Source organism: Coenobita brevimanus, chromosome 57, assembly GCF_032717465.1.
Source record: "Coenobita brevimanus isolate Jiangsu-jjx chromosome 57, ASM3271746v2, whole genome shotgun sequence".
Lineage (NCBI taxonomy): Eukaryota > Metazoa > Arthropoda > Malacostraca > Decapoda > Coenobitidae > Coenobita > Coenobita brevimanus.
The window spans coordinates 55,398,964-55,419,282 of record NC_137010.1 but is presented as its reverse complement, the minus strand read 5'-3'; the positions used below and the strand labels follow the sequence as shown (position 1 = coordinate 55,419,282).

The following is a 20,319-nucleotide window of genomic DNA, read 5'->3' as shown; positions in this document are numbered from 1 at the left end:
TGATTTAACTTTAAGTATTATCAATCTGTCCACTGTATGATTTGGATATAATAAAGCTTGTTTTGAGAGATTTAAGATTATTTGAAGTGATCATGGGTGACTGATACAGGAACAGGATTGAAGAGAGTGTGCTTAAAGATGCAGTCATATTCAGAGAAGGGATGTGGATATACTCTTTTTACTCTAACATGACTTAAAATTGCTCTCTCGCTCTCTCTCGCTAATACGGAGATTAACACTCAAATATGGTGCTAGTTATGAAGAAGTGCAGTGGAAAGGATATAGTGTCATATTGTTGTCTTTCTCTACCACTGGTGTATGTCAGGTACGCTGCAAAAGGATGATAATCTGGGCCAAGTTAGAATAAAATGAGTATAGTATTGTGAAGAGGGAGGAATATGTTGGAGATGAAAGTACAAAGGTGGAGGGGGAGAGGGAAGCCATGGATGAGGTGGAGGCAGTGGATGAGGTGGAGGGGGAGAGGGAAGCCATGGATGAGGTGCAGGGGGAGAGGGAGACTGTGGATGAGGTGGAGGGGGTAAGGGAAGCCATGAATGAGGTGGAGAGGGTGAGGGAGGCTGTGGAGGAGATGAGGGAGGCTGTGGATGAGGTGGAGGGGGTGAGGGAAGCCATGAATGAGGTGGAGGGGGTGAGGGAGGTTATGGGCTGTGGAGGAGATGAGGGAGGCTGTGGATGAGGTGGAGGGGGTGAGGGAAGCCATGAATGAGGTGGAGGGGGTGAGAGAGGTTATGGATGTGGTGGAGGGGGAGAGGGAGGCTGTGGATGAGGTGGAGGGAGAGAGGAAAGCCATGAATGAGGTGGAGGGGGTGAGGGAGGCTATGGATGAGGTGGAGGGGGAGAGGGAGGCTGTGGATGAGGTGGAGGAGGAGAGGGAGGCAGTGGAGGAGGTGGAGTGGGTGGGGGAGGCTGTGGATGAGGTGGAGAGGAAAGGGAGGCTGTGAATGAGGTGGAGGGGGAGAGGGAAGGCTTGGATGAGATGGAGGGGGTGAGGGAGGCTGTGGATGAGGTGGAAGGGGAGAGGGAGGCTGTGGAGGGGGAGAGGGAGGCTGTGGATGAGGTGGAGAGGGAGAGGGAGGCTGCGAATGAGCTGGAGGGGGAGAGGGAAGCTGTGGATGAGGTGGAGGGGGTGAGGGGGGCCGTGGGTGAGGTGGATAGAGGGTGATCCGAGAGAAGACCATAACATCGGATAGTGTGGGAAATAGTGCAGAATGATGACAGCTTTCCAGGAACAGCGACCCTGCATTAGTGGGAAAAGCTGAAGAAGAAGAAGGCAAAGTACGGAAAGTTGGAGATGAAAATGAAGAAGATGAAATATTAAAACCTGGGGACGAAGAAGGTGAAATGAGGTACGCTGAAGATGATGATGGTGGAAGTTGTATTAGCTGGAGAAGAAGAAGAAGAGAAGGTAGAGAGGGTACAGTATAAGAAGCCAAGAACATCAACAGCACTGCCAGGTTAGTGCAGCCAACAGGGTACAGGTGCAGTTCAGTTCTTTATTTAATTATCGTTTATATTATTATTATTTTTTTTTTTTGCTGTACTGGCATGAAGACAGGTTTACCTCAATCCCCTTGCCAGTGTTGTGTCCTCCCTTCCATACTTCTCATTCCAACCCAAACGTCAGAGAATGCTTCTGTCTCATTCTTTTTTGTTGTGCGCTCCTTATTTCTATCTATCTATTGCCAGATGCCTTAATCCCGTAAGGGGTGGCCACAAACAAAATCGCCTCCATGTCGCTCTGTCCCCTGCCATTTCACTGCCCTGCTCCCAGCTCACACCCCCTCTCTCATATACCTCTTGACTCCATTCCTCCATCTCATCTTTGGCCTCCCCCTCCCTCTCCCCCCCTCCACCTCACTCACATACACTTTCCTCGTCAGTCTCTCACTCTCCATCCTCTCCACATGGCCAAAACATCTGAGTGCTTTCTTCCCATATCTGTTTGTTGTGTGCTTCATGTTGCCATCACACAAAAATATCCTTTGTAATTCGTTTTTCTCATTCCTTCCCAAACGACGGAGAGCTTCCTTTCTTCTCCTTCTATTTTGTTGTGTGCTTCATTTTGCCGTCACAAAAATAGTTCATGTAACTTTCCATATTTGTCCGTTCCCAAATATCAGAGAGCTTTTTCCCTTCTCAGTCTCTCATTCTGGCCTTTATATTGCTGTCACATAAAATATTCCTTGCAACACCTTCCATCACTACTTCGGGCAAAAGTATTGGTGAACTATTAATGAGAGTACACATAACCCTGGTGTGTTATTTTCATTTCCATCTTTTCCCTGTGCCATCCACATGAACAGTTACATTACCAACACAGCTCTAGCATGTATTCATTATGGAGGGTGGATACGAGTGCCGAAGCAGTGATATGTGAAGGGGTATGGGATATGGGAGGACTGCTGGACCATCAGATCTATGGCCAGATCTGGATTTTAAAAAATGTAACTATTTATTTATTATTTATGTACAGAATTGAGACGCATTAGGCACTCTGTTCACGGAGTCTTTGCACATGCCAGCAGATGGTGCCACACACACATGTCACCACTTTGGAACTAACAAATACCTGGCCTATACAACTCCTGATTGATGAGATGTGTAGTCATTAGGTGATGTGGAAGACCAGTAAAGCGTTAAGCCATGGAGACTGGGAATGGTATGGTGTTTTTATCAGTATATCTGGGTGGTGGTGGTGCCTGGTTATACAAACATCCCTCACCTCCTCCCTATCCCCTGAAAGGTGGCTGGTGGATTGCAGGAAAAGGGCAGCTTTGGCCTGTAGTCCATTGAGTTCATGTTGAGATTTATCTGGGGTCAGAACAATGACAGCTTGAACACATGGTTTCCAGGCCTGTACAAGGGTGTGTGTATATATATATATATATATATATATATATATATATATATATATATATATATATATATATATATATTATATATATATATTATATATATACTGTATATATATTATATATTATATATATATAATATATATATTATATATATATATTATATATATATTATATATATATATATATATATATATATATATATATATACTCAGGGATGAGTGAGGCTGGTCACTCTCATCTTAAATGTCGGGACCAACCGCCTAGCCCTGGGCTCCTATGCTCCTCATGGGGCAATGTAGGATTGGATGATGGATATATATATATATATATATATATATATATATATATATATATATAAGTACAGATTACTGTATCTGGGGCAGGCAATTCGGATGATTCTTGTTCATATCTTTGTACTCAAGTGAAGAATAGGAATGGGATGGAGGGCTTCTGAAAAACTAAGCAGCTACATGAAGGGTAAAGTGGCCGTCCTGATGTCAAAAGAGAGTTAAATGTAATCACTGTGTCCTTATGGATCAGAAACATGGAGTCTAGGAAATTGTTCAGAACAGTGTTAGGCTGCATCCATACCAAATGCCTTATGTTTCAGCTTTGATTCATTGTAACCCATGCAGTTGGCCCCACTTGATGCAGGTGGCTTTGGGTGAGAACTTGCGTAGGTGACAGTGATGTACAACTCCTACCCACACCAGCAAGCTTTTGGTGTGGATGTGGCATTGGGAGTGCTCAGGGAGGAATGGAAAAGATTTTAAATATCATAAGGAGAATAAGAGATCTTCCTGGATAGGGGAACAGACAGAAGTAGAGGATATAATCAACACAGTTAAAAAGAATTAATGACATGTACAGTCAGGGTGATAGAATATCGTAGTAATCTAGAGATGAAGTGAGAGAACAAGCCAGACAAAACAAGATGGAAATGTGAAATTCAGTGATTTTCTGAGGTTGTATGGAAGAGGTTGACAGCCAGCAAGTCAGTGTGGAAAATGATGGGAGAAGCCTTCCTCCTGCAGTGACGGACTCAGGCTGTTGATAATGGTTTATTGATCATGATGACATCATCATCAGCCTGTGCCAGGCCACTGCAGGACAAAAACTCAAATTTATTTCACTCTGACTATGGTCTGGTTTAAGTATGGTGGTTAGGCTGATATGATCCCAGACTCATCTGGCACTAGACCCAGTAGAATGCAAGATAAAATTGCCCTTTTCTGCAGTCCACCATCCTCCTTTCAGGGAACAGGAAGGAGTTGAGAGAGATACCAGTATGTATACAGTATATGAGCAGTGAAACCGTTCAGTTATATCAGTGCCACCACCTGAAGGGATTCCCTCCAGCACCTCAATATGATAAGTGACAACAGTCTTATTTGTTAGCTATTTCACTTATGGCTCACAGACCCCCTTAACAGTTACTTTATTTCAGAAGTTATTTTGCTTGACCATGCAATTGCATCTTAACCTTAATAATACAGTGACCAATTTTGTTTTATTCTTGGTACTTTTACATTTTTATTTTTTTTCTCCAGTTTAGGACAGTCTTTTGGAAATGGAAGGCTGAGTACTTTACAGCCTTTGCTAACCCCTTGACTGTTTGAGAGGAGCTTGTGGAGTTACATGGAGAAACAGACAGATGAGTAAGAAAGTAAAAGATTGTTGTGATGTTGATGTGGGTGTGACTGAGTGAGAAAAGAAATACTTTGAGATGGGTTGGCCTTGTGGAGAGGATGGAGAATGAGAGACTGGCTAGAGAGTATGTGAGTGAGGTGGAGGGGCAGAAGGGGGAGCCTAAGGATGAAATAGAGGGATGGAGTGGAGAGTTATATGAGAGAGAGAAGGGGATGAGTTGGAGGGAGGACAGTCAAATATAAGAGGATAGGGTGGCATGGAGGCAGTTTGTGGCTACCCCTTACAGGAATAAGGTGTCTGGCGGTAGATAGATTAATAGATTGACAGACAGATTGATGCCATGGCTGTAAACAATAAAATACTGTAATATTTCCTGCCTGATTTTGCAGATGTATTGAAAAATATTCATGTTATTTTGGTTCTCACAAAATAGAAATATTGTTTTAAAAAATTGCATTACATCTTGCCCTTGCTGTTTATGTACAGTACTGCATAGTCCCACAGCCTACGTCTTCCATAACCTAGCCATAGATGCAAATATACCACTCAAGCCAATGTAAAAGTAAACATTGGTGTGTACCACCGAAGGACATGTATAAAACGAGGAAATAACTAAAAGTAGTTGAAATACCAAGGGGAGACCACAGAGAGGCACGACAAGAGCCTGAGGAAGACGGGCATATGTCTCCAACCACCACGCGCCCCTCTTCCCCTCAACGGAATCCACGGGAGGTACGTCGCCCTGCTATATTACCCTCTACCTGGACCAGTGCTCACCAAGATCGGGGCAGGATCTATGTACCAACAGACCCCCCAGGAAGGACTGCGATGACGCCCACCTTGCTCATCAGGGGAAGGACGCCCACTGTGCTCCTTTCACCTACAGCCCCAAGCAGGACCGCGACGATGCCCACCGTGCTCTTTGGAGTGGGAACGCCCACTGTGCTTCCCTCACCTGCAGCCCCCGCTGGGAGTAGGACTGCGATGACTCCCACTGTGCTCGTCGGGGAGGGAACGCCCACTGTGCTTCCCTCACCTGCAGCCCCCGCTGGAAGCGGGACCGCGATGACTCCCACTGTGCTCGTCGGGGAGGGAACGCCCAATGTGCTTGCCTCACCTGCAGCCCCCGCTGGGAGTAGGACTGCGACGACGCCCACTGTGCTTGCCGGGGAGAAGGCACCCACCATGCTCTTCTCACCTTCAATCCCAGGGCATAGCAGAACTGCAGGGCACCCACCGTGCCTGCCGGGGAGGGAACGCCCATTGTGCTTCCCTTGTCTGCTAACCCTGCGGCATCCACCAAGGGTCACACTCCTTGCTCTCCTCATCCCTCCAGAGGCTGAGCGGAATGCCTCTCCCACTCTTCCCACACCCCAAGGGGCAGAGCCGGCTGCCCAGCAAAGTCGCTGCTGGAAGGGGTCTGGACCGGCCCTGTGGTGAGTCTGGGGGTACACTCACTACTGCGCCCCTACATCCCTAGTTGCTGTCGGACTCCCAGAGAAGGAGAGGCCGCAGGCAGCCCCTGTCAGACTCCCAGAGAAGGCGAGGCTGCAGCCCCTAGTCACCGAGGGATGCCCCCAGGACTCCCGGCCGAGACCTTCCCAGACCAGCCAGCAAGCCGTCCTCCACCAAGGCTAGGCACAAGGCAGCGCGCCTACTTGCCATATTCGGCCCCAGCGCCAAGAGCCGACCCACCTACGGAGGCCCCTCCAGTGAAAGCCCTCCCTCTAGGCCGCCTGCAACCCTCACCTGAAGATCCGGCACACTAGAGTGGTCCCGCGCCCCTTCAGAGAATGCACACCTGATGGGACCCCTCCCACGCCTGGGTGCCACCTGTAGTTACCCTATCAGCCTTAGTCACAAACTCCAATCCCTGTATCTCCCATAGTGTGTGTAATCTGTCACATTGTATTGTGTCCAGCCACAGTATTCCTTATGTGTAATATATGTGTAAGATTGGGTAGCCTGTGTTTTTGAGTGCTGTTTCTCTGGTTGCATCCTCTGGACCCGGTCTTGGAAAGAATCCAATATCAGACCCTCGTACTCAGAGAACAAGAAGTTGAGCTCTGAGTATTTGGCATTGAAATACCTGCCGCCGCCGGACCAACCACCCCACCACCCCCCACCCTACCACCGAGCCGCCGCCTCACCACCACCCCAGGAGGACACCACGGAGGGCCGGGTCACCGAGAGGTCAACCCGGGACAAGAAGGGCGCCGGTGCTCCCCTGTCCCGAGTCCCTCTGTCCCTCCACTGGTTCGACAGAAACTACGCCGGCAGAAGACACGACCCTGCGGGCAGGACAGCCTTCACCAGGTTCGGGGTGGGACTGAGGCAGATTCAGTCCCAGGCAACACTGTGGTACGGCCACTGTACGCCCCTCAGCTGCTTTCCCCCTGTAGCGCTGCCACAACGGCCACTGTACGTGTGGGGGAAGGTACGGCCACTGTACGCCCTTCAGCTACAGCCACATCTGGAGACGGCCTCGGAGTGTTAGCTATTGAGCGCACTCCGACTGGCAAAGAAAGGAGGAGTGGAACCGCGATAATGGCTACTGTACACGTCGGGGAGGGTACGGCCACTGTACGTGTGGGGGAAGGAGCGGCCACTGTACGCCCTTCAGCTGTGGACCCTGGAGATTACGGAACCGCCACAATGGCCACTGTACATGTGGGGGAAGGAGCGGCCACTGTACGCCCTTCATCCGTGACTCCTGAGGTCCTCCCGGAGAAGGAGGTCTCTTACGCGGCCGGTCTTTCACCTCTCAGCTGCGTGGGATGCCCCTCTCTCACTCCCTCTAGGTGTGGTTCCCTGGAGGTGCTGCCGGAGTGGTGGCGTGGCCCTGTGTCGGTCCTGCCGCCTACCCCTGGTTGGCCCCGGTCCCTGACGGACGCCAGACAGAAGAGGTGCCGCAGTCTGCCCCTGACGGCGCCCCTCCCTACAGGCAACTGCAACACCCAGGCTCCCAGACCAGACTGGCAGGCCCCAGAGCCAGGCCGTTTGGGCTCCACTCCCCCGCAGCTCTCCGCCCAGAATAAGAGGCGACGGGCCGGTCTCCTGCAGCTGTTCGGCCCCAGTCCTGAGGGTCGCCTTTCAGGTCGAGGCCCCCAGGTCGGAGGGCTTCCCTGCACCCCACCGACGATGCTCCAGCACGAGGGCCTCTCAGGTCTAGGCCCCCAAACGGGAGAGCCTCCCTGCACCCCCCTGACGAAGAAAGCCTGGGCATTGACACCCCTACGGGTAGTGCACTGTCTCCTGCAGGAAGGCTCCCCAGTAGAGCCCTCTCCCACGCCCGGGCGCCTCCTGTGTTAAGCCCAGGAAACAAGGGCAAGTAGTGACTTTAACGCATCTCGTGTGCCTTGGAAAACCACAGAGACGGGAGTGAATAGTGACAGTGAAAGAGTGAGGCCAGAATAATATAAGTGACACAGTGAGACAAATACCCAGGCAGAACAGAAAAGACTAGTGAGAACATAGAGCCACATGGAAACGGCAAGACCGCGAAGAAAAGCCAAAAGTCTGTGAACTGTGTCTCCGCGACTAAGTAACTATCCCGAGTGTCGCGACTCGCACTCTGACAAGTTATAGTAATATCCACTCTCTCGACCCCTGGCCCTCTTTACCCCTAGTGCATCTGGTTGAGACTACTAAATACTAATTCTGCCTATGGACACAGTACGGGTGTATGGAACTTACAACTCACCATCGAGGTATAATTGCAGAACTCCACTCTGCCTGTGCTGTGTGTGATATATTAGGGAGCTAACTCTGTAAACCTGTTTCCATCATATCCTGTAACTCTTTGTTTTTATATTGTAACAGTGTTTTGAAATAAGGCAATAGATGTGTTAAGGTGTACTGCCTAGTTTTTATGCCCTGTTCCTTTGTGTCTTATTTCCTGTCCGGAAAGAGGACCCCGCTCAGTCGCGGTCGTTTTTAGCACGAGAAGTCGGGCTAAAAACACCCCACATAACAGGCATAACAGTAGTGAAGTTGTGAGTGAGAGAGGGAGAGAGTGGTGTCGCGTCCCTGGGTGTTTTGACCACTCACTGACCACGTACGACCCACTGATAAGCTGGGGCGACCGTGCAGTGTCATCATCGTAGGCTGTTGTAGATGTTGCCGTGCTGTACTTCTTTACTGCTCTGATAACTACCCCTCACTACTGTATATAATGTGTCTGTAATCTCATTTACATTTTATAGCACATTCTATAGCTAATGTTTGCTAAAGAGCGTGTGCCTACACCCACCAGTGACTATAAACGCAGCCCAGATCATGTTGGTCGGCGAATTGAAACATTTATTGCTGTAAATGGTAGAGTACTTATACAACAAAAGGTGGTGGGCCTTACCACACACCTCCTTCAGCCAATACAATTACATAACGGTTTATACATTCGTGGGTGTAGCCACACTGTGGTTATACATTCGTGGGCGTAGCCACACTCCTTTCTTGTACAACAAAAGGTAGTTGGTTCTTGAATCGAAGTATTTATTGTTTCAAAAGGTGCAGAGTGCTTATGCAACAAAAGTCGGTGCCGCGGTGGGTCTTGCCACACACTTCAGCAAGTGCAGTTATACATACAGTTACATACAGTTAGTGATTGTACAGTACATTCGTGGGTGTGGCCACACGTACCGTAGTTATACATTTGGATGTAGCCACACGCCCTCTGATAAATGTTACACTATATGTTATAAAATACACAGGCATTCGTAAGATGTATTACATACAGGAGTAAGGGGGAGTATTAGAGTAGTAAAGGACCACAGTGAACATATAGTAGTACCAGCTAGCCCTGGCCGAAGGTGATGACATATCTCCGTCTTGTCAGCAGGTTGGTTAGTGTGATGGCCACACCACCACCAACACAACCACAACACTCTCCGTTTCAGATCTTCACTACCTTTAGTTGTGCATATATTTCATACATGTTCTTCACTGGTACACAGTAATGTTTTTCTTACATTGGCTTGAAACGGTACATTTCTCAGCGACAATGGCAGAGATTACACCTCTCCGTTTCATATCAACTGCTTTTTGAAATAAGTGTTATACCTTCCTTGTGGATTTCATGAAGTAATTGAATGTATTTAATTGTAATTAATGATTGCCCTCCGAATCCAATAAAGGACATACGCCCACTGAGCTTTATAATACGCTCTTCAGTTCAGCGAGATCAGCAATGTTCAGTTTAGCAGATTTCCCGGAAAATCAGTTTAGCATAAAATTTGGCATGGTCCTCCCCCTCGAACAGTGACAGGGTGAATTAACCCAGGAAACGCGGGTGAATCAGTGACACCCCTTAGACCTAAGTAAACCCAAGAAAGAGGAACGGTGAACAGTGACAGAGTGTGATCCATATGAAACCAGTGGCTAATGTTATTTAACCCAACAGACTCACATGTCACATAAAGTGAAAGTATTCAATAATAATAAGTAAAGTACTATCACCCTCCCAGAATAAAGGAACTTCCCGTAATAGTGGATGACAATCAGGGTGCGCGGGAGAACCAAAAACCTGTACAGTGTGTCGCCGCGACTAGTTAACAGAGTCTAGTGTTGTGATCCGCACCCTGACTTCTTTATAGTAATATTCCTCCCCCGGACCTTAATTTTGTGTATTCCCTTTGTTTTTGTGAGTATATGTGTTTTGGGTTTAAATGAAAGACAGTCATCTACACTTACAGAACTAAAGACATTGGTATACATGCATCATATCGTGTGTTGAGTACAGTTGTATCTTGTGCCATCAAAACCTGACTCTGTGTCCCTGTGTCCTGTATCCCTTGAACTCTGTGTCCCTGTATCCTATATCCTAAATATCACTCTGTATCATATTGTAACGGTTTTAGAATTAAGGTAATAGATGTGTTAAGGTATACTGCCTAGTTTTTATGTCCTGTTCCTTTGTTGGTGCTTTACTTCCGGTCCGGAAAGAGGACCCCGCTCAGTCACTAGTTTTTTTTAGAACGAGGAGTCGACCTAAAAACACTCAGCATAACAATTACAGTTCCACATTTTGCAGTATACTGTACAGTATACTGCAGCTGTTGATCAGGGTAGCCAAGTCAGCGGAAAATTGCTAAATCTAGTGATTTCAGCGAGTTGCGGCATTACCTAACGACTAGCGGAATTTTCTGGAGGAATAAATTTTCACTCATAACCCCGGAAATTTGTAGAGGTGACAGCAATTAATAGGCCTAATAAAGGACAGGTACTTGTTTAATATATACATCATGAATGGAAAGTGTCAAACAATCCATACTTTACCCTATATAATAGGTTTCGGTTCATTAACGATCTCAGGAAATCACGAGCGGTGGCGGGTGGACGTGTACAATTTTACTTTATATTGTGTCATATCTCCCTGTGTACATGATTATCTTATTTGTTCTCATTACCAGAGAAATTTAGTCGATTTAAATACACAAGCATGATTGTTATGGTGGTTTTTGTCACAAAAATGATATGGGTTTATATCGTTAACAGCTAGTAATACCATAGTAATCTTTGAAAATAATAGAAACCGAACGTATTAAGAACAACGAAAGATTTAGGATAATTCATGCCAATGTAGCATAACCGCAATCTAGCATATTCCCACTTCAGATCATTTCAAGTCAGCCGGCGGCTGATCGGAGAGCGGGTCCACGGGCGCGGGATAGCATTGCAGTTTAGGATGCTTGGCTTTGACACACGCGACCCAACCAAGACGGCAAGACATTATCTGTCAGACCGACTTATCTAGCTAAGTATCCTTCAAGATTTGGCCAAATCACGGGGAGCTAGCTAGGATAAAGGAGATAATAATAGGTGAGTTAAGGTATCAGTTTATACCCTACTCATTCAGAGTGACTCCTGTTACTTCAGCATTTGGTGTCTCGATAGAAAGATACCCTCAGAATTTCTTATATTTTGGTGCCCCTGAATGAGGAGTACAGATGTGTGCAGAGGCTTTATCCAGGTTTAAGGTTGCAATGGTGGGTCATGGTCTGCTTCCGCATGCAGTAGAGGTGCCAAACACAGAAATACGTATATACAGGTCTCCAGGCGGAAAAGCTAGTTCCTTTTCAAGTGATGAACAGCTAAATGCCGTAATGGATTGGGAACACCATCGCACCATCCTTTTTCTGGGAGGTAATGATATTCATGAGGATGTGACAGTGAATGACATCGTGGAGAGTATTGGAGAAGTGATTGATGATATTGAAGGGTCGTGTAATTCCACTGTAGGCATAACTCTTATTGAGCCTAGAAATTTACAAGAAGGACCAGTGAGCAATGTCACATACAGAGTTATCAGCAGGGCTGTAAATAGGAAGTTGCACAGAATGTACAGCGGAAGGGACTTTATTCATTTTAATACCCAACCATTCCAGGCAGCCCGTACATGTGACGGTATTCATTGGAACCGTGTAGGTGGAGAGGCCGTCGTGGTGAAATTCAAAAATTACATAAAACACAAGAGGGACATCTTCTATGAGGCAGAAGGCATGATTGGTCCAGTGGATGAATGAAGAAGAACCAGGTGCATCTGGGTTCAGGGTAATTAATTTAGTTGTTTATTTTGTAGGATTGTGATTGTGGGGAGAACAGTATAACCCAAGCAGTGTAGCAACCCTGGGGGAAAGGTTTAAAATCTTGCCCACATTGAACTAAATGTTAAGTGAAAATATAGGGATATTAAAGGTTTTTATATTTGCCTGAGGTAATCATCCAAAAAGTCCATTTCATTGTTAAAGAAGCAAGAACTATAAACGACTAAGGAATTGATAGAGGAAATACCGTTGTCAGAAGAGAAATTAAGAAGTCTTTTGAACATCCTAAATGACTGGTGGACTAATTTGATGAAAGTTATAGCAGTTTAGAAGCAGCTGTTGAAGGAAGATAAAGATCTGTGTGAATTGGAAACTATGAAGTATGAACATCGTACAGTAAAGTGTCGAAACAAAATTAGTTCATTCCTGTGCAGAAACGTGAGGTGTAGACCTGCGTTGTAAAGCCACACTACCAAAGATTATGCTCCCTGAGTTTGTTGGGAAGCATATTTGGAAATCCTTTTGGAATAAATTCAGATACAGTCTCTCCTTATCTAACACGGTTTTGCTAACACGAAAATGGTCTAACACGGTACAGTTCTCTGGAAACACTATCACTGTCACTTCTAACACGGCCATTCATGAAGCTAACGTGGTTATTTGAACCAGGCGGGTGGTGATGAGATGAATCATAACCATGCATGGCAATGTGTAGCACCACAGTTGTGTGCAATGAAAGCCAAAGGCGGGAGTGTCCAAAAAGCTGCTGAGTCCGCCTCTGTTGCTGTGTCTGCTGCTCAGGCTGTGCCAGGTTGTGATAAGGTGACTCCTGAGGAGGTGGTGGAGGTTGCCAGGGATGTCAGTGACACTTCATTTGACAGACTCTAGGAGGAGGTTGAACAACAAGTCAGGGACCAGCCATGGCAAAATGGGTTCGTGGAACAAATGATTGGTATTGTGAAGGACTGCTGAAAGAAAATTCAACATAGAACTAAGATCACTAAAGAAAAGTTAAGGACTTTAATAACTGAAGTTGAGGCTGGAATTAATGATAGACCTGTAACTTACCTGGATGGTACTAGTGTCTCAGTTGAAGCCTTGACACCAACCCATACCGTATGTTGTATGGCAGAAGGCTGTATCCAGTGCCTTGTGTTGATGTCCAGGAGGAAGTAGATGATCCCACCAAAGAGAAGAATAGTGGGCAATATTTGTGTAAAGGATAGCAACATTTGAAAAAGGTGTTGGATTATCTAATTAGCCTAAGAGAAAGATACTATGGAGCTCAAGCTGCCAGTAACAAGCCCTTAATATATATAGGAGATGTGGTCTTAGTGAAAACTGACCTTCCCAGTGGCCACTAGCTAAGGTTGTTTCCACACACCTAGATTCAGAAGGGGTGCTAAGACTTGTCAGGATTAAATGTAGTGGACATGTCAGCATAAAAACCTTTGACAAATTGGTACCCCTTGAGTTGACGGCTAATCCTGGATAGTGAATGGAGGAGAATAATTAGGACAAGATGCGCGAATTGAACTGCCGCAACACAGGATTCTCAAAACTTGTAGAGAGATCTTCTTGCCAGGGATCACATGATACAGCTTATTATTTTTTGCCTGGTCTCAGTCTGTGAAAACTGTTTCTCACAGGAGATAACCTGTGTGTAGTGGTATATGTGCACTTTTTAATATAGTTGTCCATGTTTAAAAGCAGAGGAATTTACCAGAGAACATATAGTACTGGTTTCATTGTGGTTTAATAACCCAGGGATTTGCTCTAGTTTTTTGGTTAAGTCTTTATTGTTAATAAATTAAATGCTACTGCCTTTAACCTTTCATGGACAACTTCAGTGTAAATATGTGTATAAATTTCCTATACTTTTAGGAATATTCCATGCCCATAACAGCGCATGTGTGGTATGGCGATGGAAAGTGAAAGGTCTTATATATCTTAAATAAAATTAATATTTGGCTTTAGTTTTTATTTAAAACTAAGATGCATCTCTGAATCCAATGAAGAAGGAGATGTGCCACTTTTGGCTTGGTTCAAGTCAACTAGTTGACGGGAGAGCAGTGTGTATACCAGTACTGCAGTTTAGAACACTTGGATTTGACCCATGAAACCTAACCGAGACCACAAACCTGCCATTATCTGTCAGTCCGACTTATCAAGCTAAGTATCCTTTAAGATTTGGCCAAATCAAGGGGAGCTAGCTAGGATAAAGGAGATACTACCTGTAATAGGTGAGTTAAGGTGTCAGTTTATACCCCATTCATTCAAAGAGGCTCCTATTACCTATACTTTAATTTTAACATCTGGTGTCTTGATCTAATGATACCCTCAGAATTACTGTACTGACAATATAGTACTGCAGTAGTAGTAGTAGGTGGGGCATAGCCTTTGTATTGGCGTCCCACTCCTTATCCTTTTCAGTCTTTTTTGTTGTGCAGTGTGCTGATCATTGACTTTCTTTTCTCTTAGTTTCCACGATTCATATGTTGTCTTTCTGTTTTCCGCTAATTGTTTTTCTTTCCCCCAAACTGAACTAGAGTTTTGATTACATCTGATCTATTCCCTAGAAAAGGCTGTTGTAGTTGGTTATTCTTGATTCTAGTACCTTTGCAAGAAACTCTACCATAGATGATACCAGCCAGAATGTCTCAGTATTGGAACTTGATTCTCCCGAAATTGCCCCACTTAAGATACAGAGAAGATTCGTAAAATCCATTCTAGACAATTTACCTACCAACAAAGCTCCAGGCCTAGATGGAATTCCACCAATTGTTTTGAAAAAGTGTTCCCATGAACTTGCCTCTTTCCTAACCAAATTTTTCGGACTATGCATACGTACTTCTTTATTCCCAAATTCATGGAAAGAAGCCAATATCCACCCAGTTCCGAAGAAAGGAAGTTCGTCTGACCCCTCCAATTACAGACCAATAGCTGTCACATCTTCTCTTGGTAAGGTATTTGAAACTTTAATTAATAAGCATATTGTTAAACATCTTGAATCCAACAACTTAATTAGTGATAGACAATACGATTTTTGCCACGAAAGATCCACCATTGACATACTCAATCTCTTAACTCATACCATCCATCAATCAATTGATCGTTTTGGAGAAACTCATGCAGTAGCTCTTGATATCTCTAAAGCTTTCGACAGAGTATGGCACCATTCCCTGCTGTCCAAACTCCCTTGCTATGGACTAACGTCTTTTGTTCCTTTGATTTCTTCTTATCTTAGTGACAGGAAAATAAGAGTAAAAGTAGATGATGTATAGTCGAATTTCCACTCAATTAACGCCGGCGTGCCGCAGGGATCAGTTCTGGCGCCAACCCTATTTCTGGTTCATATTAATGATCTCTTATCTGTCACTCACAATCCCGTTCACTCATATGCAGATGACTCAACACTACATACGGTAGTTCATTCACACTGAGACATCCATTTACAAAGTCTAATATCTCTACCTCTGAACTCAGTACAGCCATCTCCATAAATCAAGATCTAGCTACAATCAGTGAATGGGGACAAAACAACCTTGTCTCTTTTAATGCTAGTAAAACTAAATATATACAGTTTACTAATAGACAGATATTGCCAGATTCGTACATTACCTTCAGTGCTACTAATATTCCCATCTCCAAAAGTATTGAAATTCTTGGTGTCTTACTTAACAGTGCCCTCAGCTGGACCTCTCATGTCAGATCACTTGCTAAAACCGCCTCAAAGAAACTTGGATTATTGTACAGAGTCCGTAACTTCTTCGCCGATGAGCAGTTAGCTATAATTTATAAGAGTCATGTGCGCTGTCAGCTTGAATATTGCTCACCCTTGTGGAATGGTTGTGGAGAGGTTGCATTAAAACAACTAAACAAAATTCAGAATAAAGCTGTTAGAATCATTAACAACCCTGCCATTACATATAAACTACCTCCCCTGCAAGTAAGAAGGAATGTTGCCTCCCTTGCATTATTTTACAGATATTTTTTTTGGCAAATGCTCAGATGAAGTTGCATCCATGGTGCCACCTCTCCATGCCTTCCCTCGTGCTACACGGGCATCTGGTAGCGCTCATGACTGGAATGTCACTCAACCATATTGCAGAACTTCTGCCTATCAGAATTCTTTCATTCCCCGAACTGCATCTCTCTGGAACTCGCTTCCCCAGAGTTGTTTTCCACCAAATTTCAACCCACAACTGTTCAAGTCTAACTGTTACAGATATTTTATAAATAGAGGACACCAGTAATCTGGTGTATGGATTATTTTTTCTTTCCCCATTTGTTATTCCTTCCTCCGTTCTGTTAAAAGAAAAAAAAAAAAAAAAAATCACACTCTAGTAGAAAGCGTTCAAAAGTTTCATTTTCATATCGGCATATTGGATATACTGTTTCGTCATTATTGATTTTTTCTCCAGTTTAAGTTTAATGTGTTTGTTCATGCTGTGAATAGTATTGATGAGTCCCAACCATTTTCATATAGCTAGTGTGAACATGAGAGATTGGAAACATATCTTGGCTATTAAATAACTCAACAAAAACGTGAACTTCTTTTTGATACTCGGTATGTAGAATTTTGCCATGAACAAGAACAAAATATTAATTAGAGTTCAGTGATTATAAGACTGCCCACATCTGGTAAGGGGAGAGGGTGTATGGTGTGGTTTATCTGTTTGTGGGTTATCTGCCTATCTACAGCCAAACTTCTCAGTCCTGGAAGGGGTGGCCATAAACTACATGTCCTCCATGTTGTTTTGGCCTCAGTCAGGCTGCCTTTTCTCCAATTCAGCTCCTCATTCATATGTGACTCCTTGGTCCACCTGTTTCAGATTTCCTTTTTGTGTTCCATTTTTGCGCCACATGCTTATTTTTTCATTTTTTTCTTTTTGTTTTAGCCTAACAATCTGTCCTAATAGATAAGCCTAAGTGACTAACAAACTAACCAACCTGATACTAAGAAAACAACCTAACCTGGACTTCCCTGGATGAGAAAAAATGCAAAAATGGTCTCGTGGTTCTGCATTCAGGTGTCTTCATCACAGCTAATGTATGTCTTTTTAAAGTTACAAATGCAGAATAAATTGGAAGATATGAAGCATTCCACGTCACTTAAAATACGACCCTAATTGTGGTAGCTCAAGCACAGGCTTGTTTTCAAGACTGTTATAGAGGCACCTTTCCTATCTATCTGTCTATCCATCAGTCTATCTATAGCCTGATGCCCTAATCTTGCAAAGGGTGGCCGCAGACAAAACGCCTCCAAGTCGCTCTGTCACCCACCATTTGACCACCCCTTAACACCACCCTTCCACCTCATCCTCTGTCTCCCCCTCCCTCTCCTTCCCTCCACTTAACCTACATATACCCTCTTAGTCAGTCTTTCATTCTCCATTCTCTCCGTATGCCCAAACCACCTCAGTGTATTTCTGCTAATTTTCTCAATCACATCCACATCTACCCCACAACATTTCTTTCACTTCTTCACCTTTTCTGCTACTACTTTTACCCTTGTTTTCTGCCTTTTCACTGATATGGTCCTTCACGTTTTATGGTGCTGGAGAGAGAGTCCTTCATGTGGTGCCACTGATATAACTGACCATTGCCACTGTTCATTTATATAAACATTCCTTAACTTCCTCTCAGTCCCCTGAAAAGATAATGGACTCCAGGAGAGAACTTCAGCCTGCAGTCCACAGGGTTCACACACTGATGAACTTGGGTCTGTTACTACACCACCACCACGGGTTGTTACTACACTACAGCCCCGGACTATTACTACATCACTACCACCATCCCCACGGGATACTCCTACATCACCACCACCTACTACTACTACCACTACAGTTACTACTATGACTACTACTACAGTTACTACTACTACTACTACAGTTACTACTGCTGCTACTACAGTTACTACTGCTGCTACTACAGTTACTATTACTATTACACTTATTACTACTACTACTACTACTGCTGCTGCTGCCGCATTAGAGTTTATTTTGTAAATTAAATAAGAGAGCAGCAGTGAATGTACATGTAATTGCAGTGTGACATTGGTAGTTTCCTCTGTCTTGTGGCACAGTAATGGTGCCACATAATTACAGTAGTCCCAGGCTCTTCTCAATGTGAACCTGGTGGAGTGCAGGCTGAAGTTGTGCATCTACAGTCCACTATCATCCTTTTATCTGCATCCATTATCATCCTTTTATCTGCAGTCCACTATCATCCTTTTATCTTCAGTCCACTATCATCCTTTTATCTGCAGTGCACTATTATCTTTTTATCTGCAGTCCACTATCATCCTTTTATCTGCAGTCCACTATCATCCTTTTATCTGCAGTCCACTATCATCCTTTTATCTGCAGTCCACTATCATCCTTTTATCTGCAGTGCACTATTATCTTTTTATCTGCAGTCCACTATCATCCTTTTATCTGCAGTGCACTATTATCTTTTTATCTGCAGTCCACTATTATCTTTTTATCTGCATCCATTATCATCCTTTTATCTGCAGTCCACTATCATCCTTTTATCTGCAGTCCACTATTATCTTTTTATCTGCAGTGCACTATCATCCTTTTATCTGCAGTGCACCCTCATCCTTTTATCTGCAGTGCACCCTCATCCTTTTATCTGCAGTGCACCCTCATCCTTTTATCTGCAGTCCACTATCATCCTTTTCTCTGCAGTCCACTATCATCCTTTTCTCTGCAGTCCACTATCATCCTTTTATCTGCAGTCCACTATCATCCTTTTATCTGCAGTGCACCCTCATCCTTTTATCTGCATTCCACTATCATCCTTTTATCTGCAGTGCACCCTCATCCTTTTATCTGCAGTCCACTATCATCCTTTTATCTGCAGTGCACTATCATCCTTTTATCTGCAGTGTACCCTCATCCTTTTATCTGCAGTCCACTATCATCCTTTTATCTGCAGTGCACTATCATCCTTTTATCTGCAGTGCACTATCATCCTTTTATCTGCAGTCCACTATCATCCTTTTATCTGCAGTGCACCCTCATCCTTCTGTCTGCAGTGCACCCTCATCCTTCTGTCTGCAGTGCACCCTCATCCTTCTGTCTGCAGTGCACCCTCATCCTTCTGTCTGCAGTGCACCCTCATCCTTCTGTCTGCAGTGCACCCTCATCCTTCTGTCTGCAGTCCATTATCATCCTTTTAAGAGATGGGGAAGGAGATGAGGGATGTGTGTATAACCAGGCAGCGTAGCCACCTAGTTAAATCAGTGCCATCAGGGGAAGGCAGCCCTCACCAGTACCACCTACTGTGTGTATAGTTCATTCACTTTAGGTTGGTGGAAATTATCTTCCTTTTGCAGCTTTGTACTTGTTAATCATTGGCAGAATACGGCAATACACCGGCTTTACATCCTCTCTATCGCGTTTCTTCCTGAGCAGCATCATACTCTAGTCTTAGTCTCATGTTATAGCTCAGCATTCAGGATTGAGAGATGGCAGATTTATACCTAGTGAGTTGCACAAACACTGTTATATTTGTCTAATGGCAGCTTTTATTCCAGGGTCAACTGAAACAGACCACAAAACAACCAAGAGGGAATCAGTGACCAAGAGTGAGTCAGAACCACCCGTTATGTGGCTTTCATGAGGTGGTGAAGCAGTGAAAGACTTTGTCAACATGGATGACATCACACCTTTTGTTGTTCAGGAAAGCGCACATCCAGCAAGAGTGAACCCAACCCAGCAGAGTCTATGAGATATTAGACATGAAAAAAAGTTTATTTGACAGGTAAGGTAGCTTTGGCTTATGTATTGGTCCCATATTACCCAGTCTTATCAGGCATCAGGCAATATTGTATCAGTAACCTTACCTGATATATTTTGTACAGTCTGTGTTTATAGATCAGGTACTAGACTGTACTTGTGTATGTAGATATATAGACATCAGTCATTGAAATATTATCACTGTGTGTGTGTTGGCAGTAAATTCAGTTACATAGGTGAATGTCACATGTATAAGAAACTGGTGTTGGTCAGTGATAAGGTTAATTACATTGTGATAATTTTTGTGACATTAGGCCTGGATTCAGTGTAAAGTTGAGTTGAAAGGAAAATTACTGGTAAATGTGTTAGACTTAACAGATGCAGGTTTAGTGGTGAAGGTGGCAGCTGTCTTTGAAATGGAGATGAGGGGACAGATATTGCCATTCACTCATTTCGTTTTGTCTCATTTTTGAAGGGTCCTGCATGCTTGCATGCGTTGGC

The 20,319-nt window shown here is 44.4% G+C and overlaps 1 protein-coding gene across 1 annotated transcript in view; it reads left to right on the top strand.

Moving 5' to 3' along the window:
- LOC145402022 (uncharacterized) overlaps positions 1-20,319 on the top strand; it is a 59,797-nt gene that overhangs the window by 3,964 nt on the left and 35,514 nt on the right. The window contains exons 2-5 of the mRNA XM_080274121.1: positions 5,413-5,962; positions 6,007-6,159; positions 11,142-11,247; positions 12,740-12,928. Coding sequence (XP_080130247.1) covers positions 5,413-5,962; positions 6,007-6,159; positions 11,142-11,247; positions 12,740-12,928 — 998 coding nt within the window. The remainder of the gene's footprint in view (positions 1-5,412; positions 5,963-6,006; positions 6,160-11,141; positions 11,248-12,739; positions 12,929-20,319) is intronic.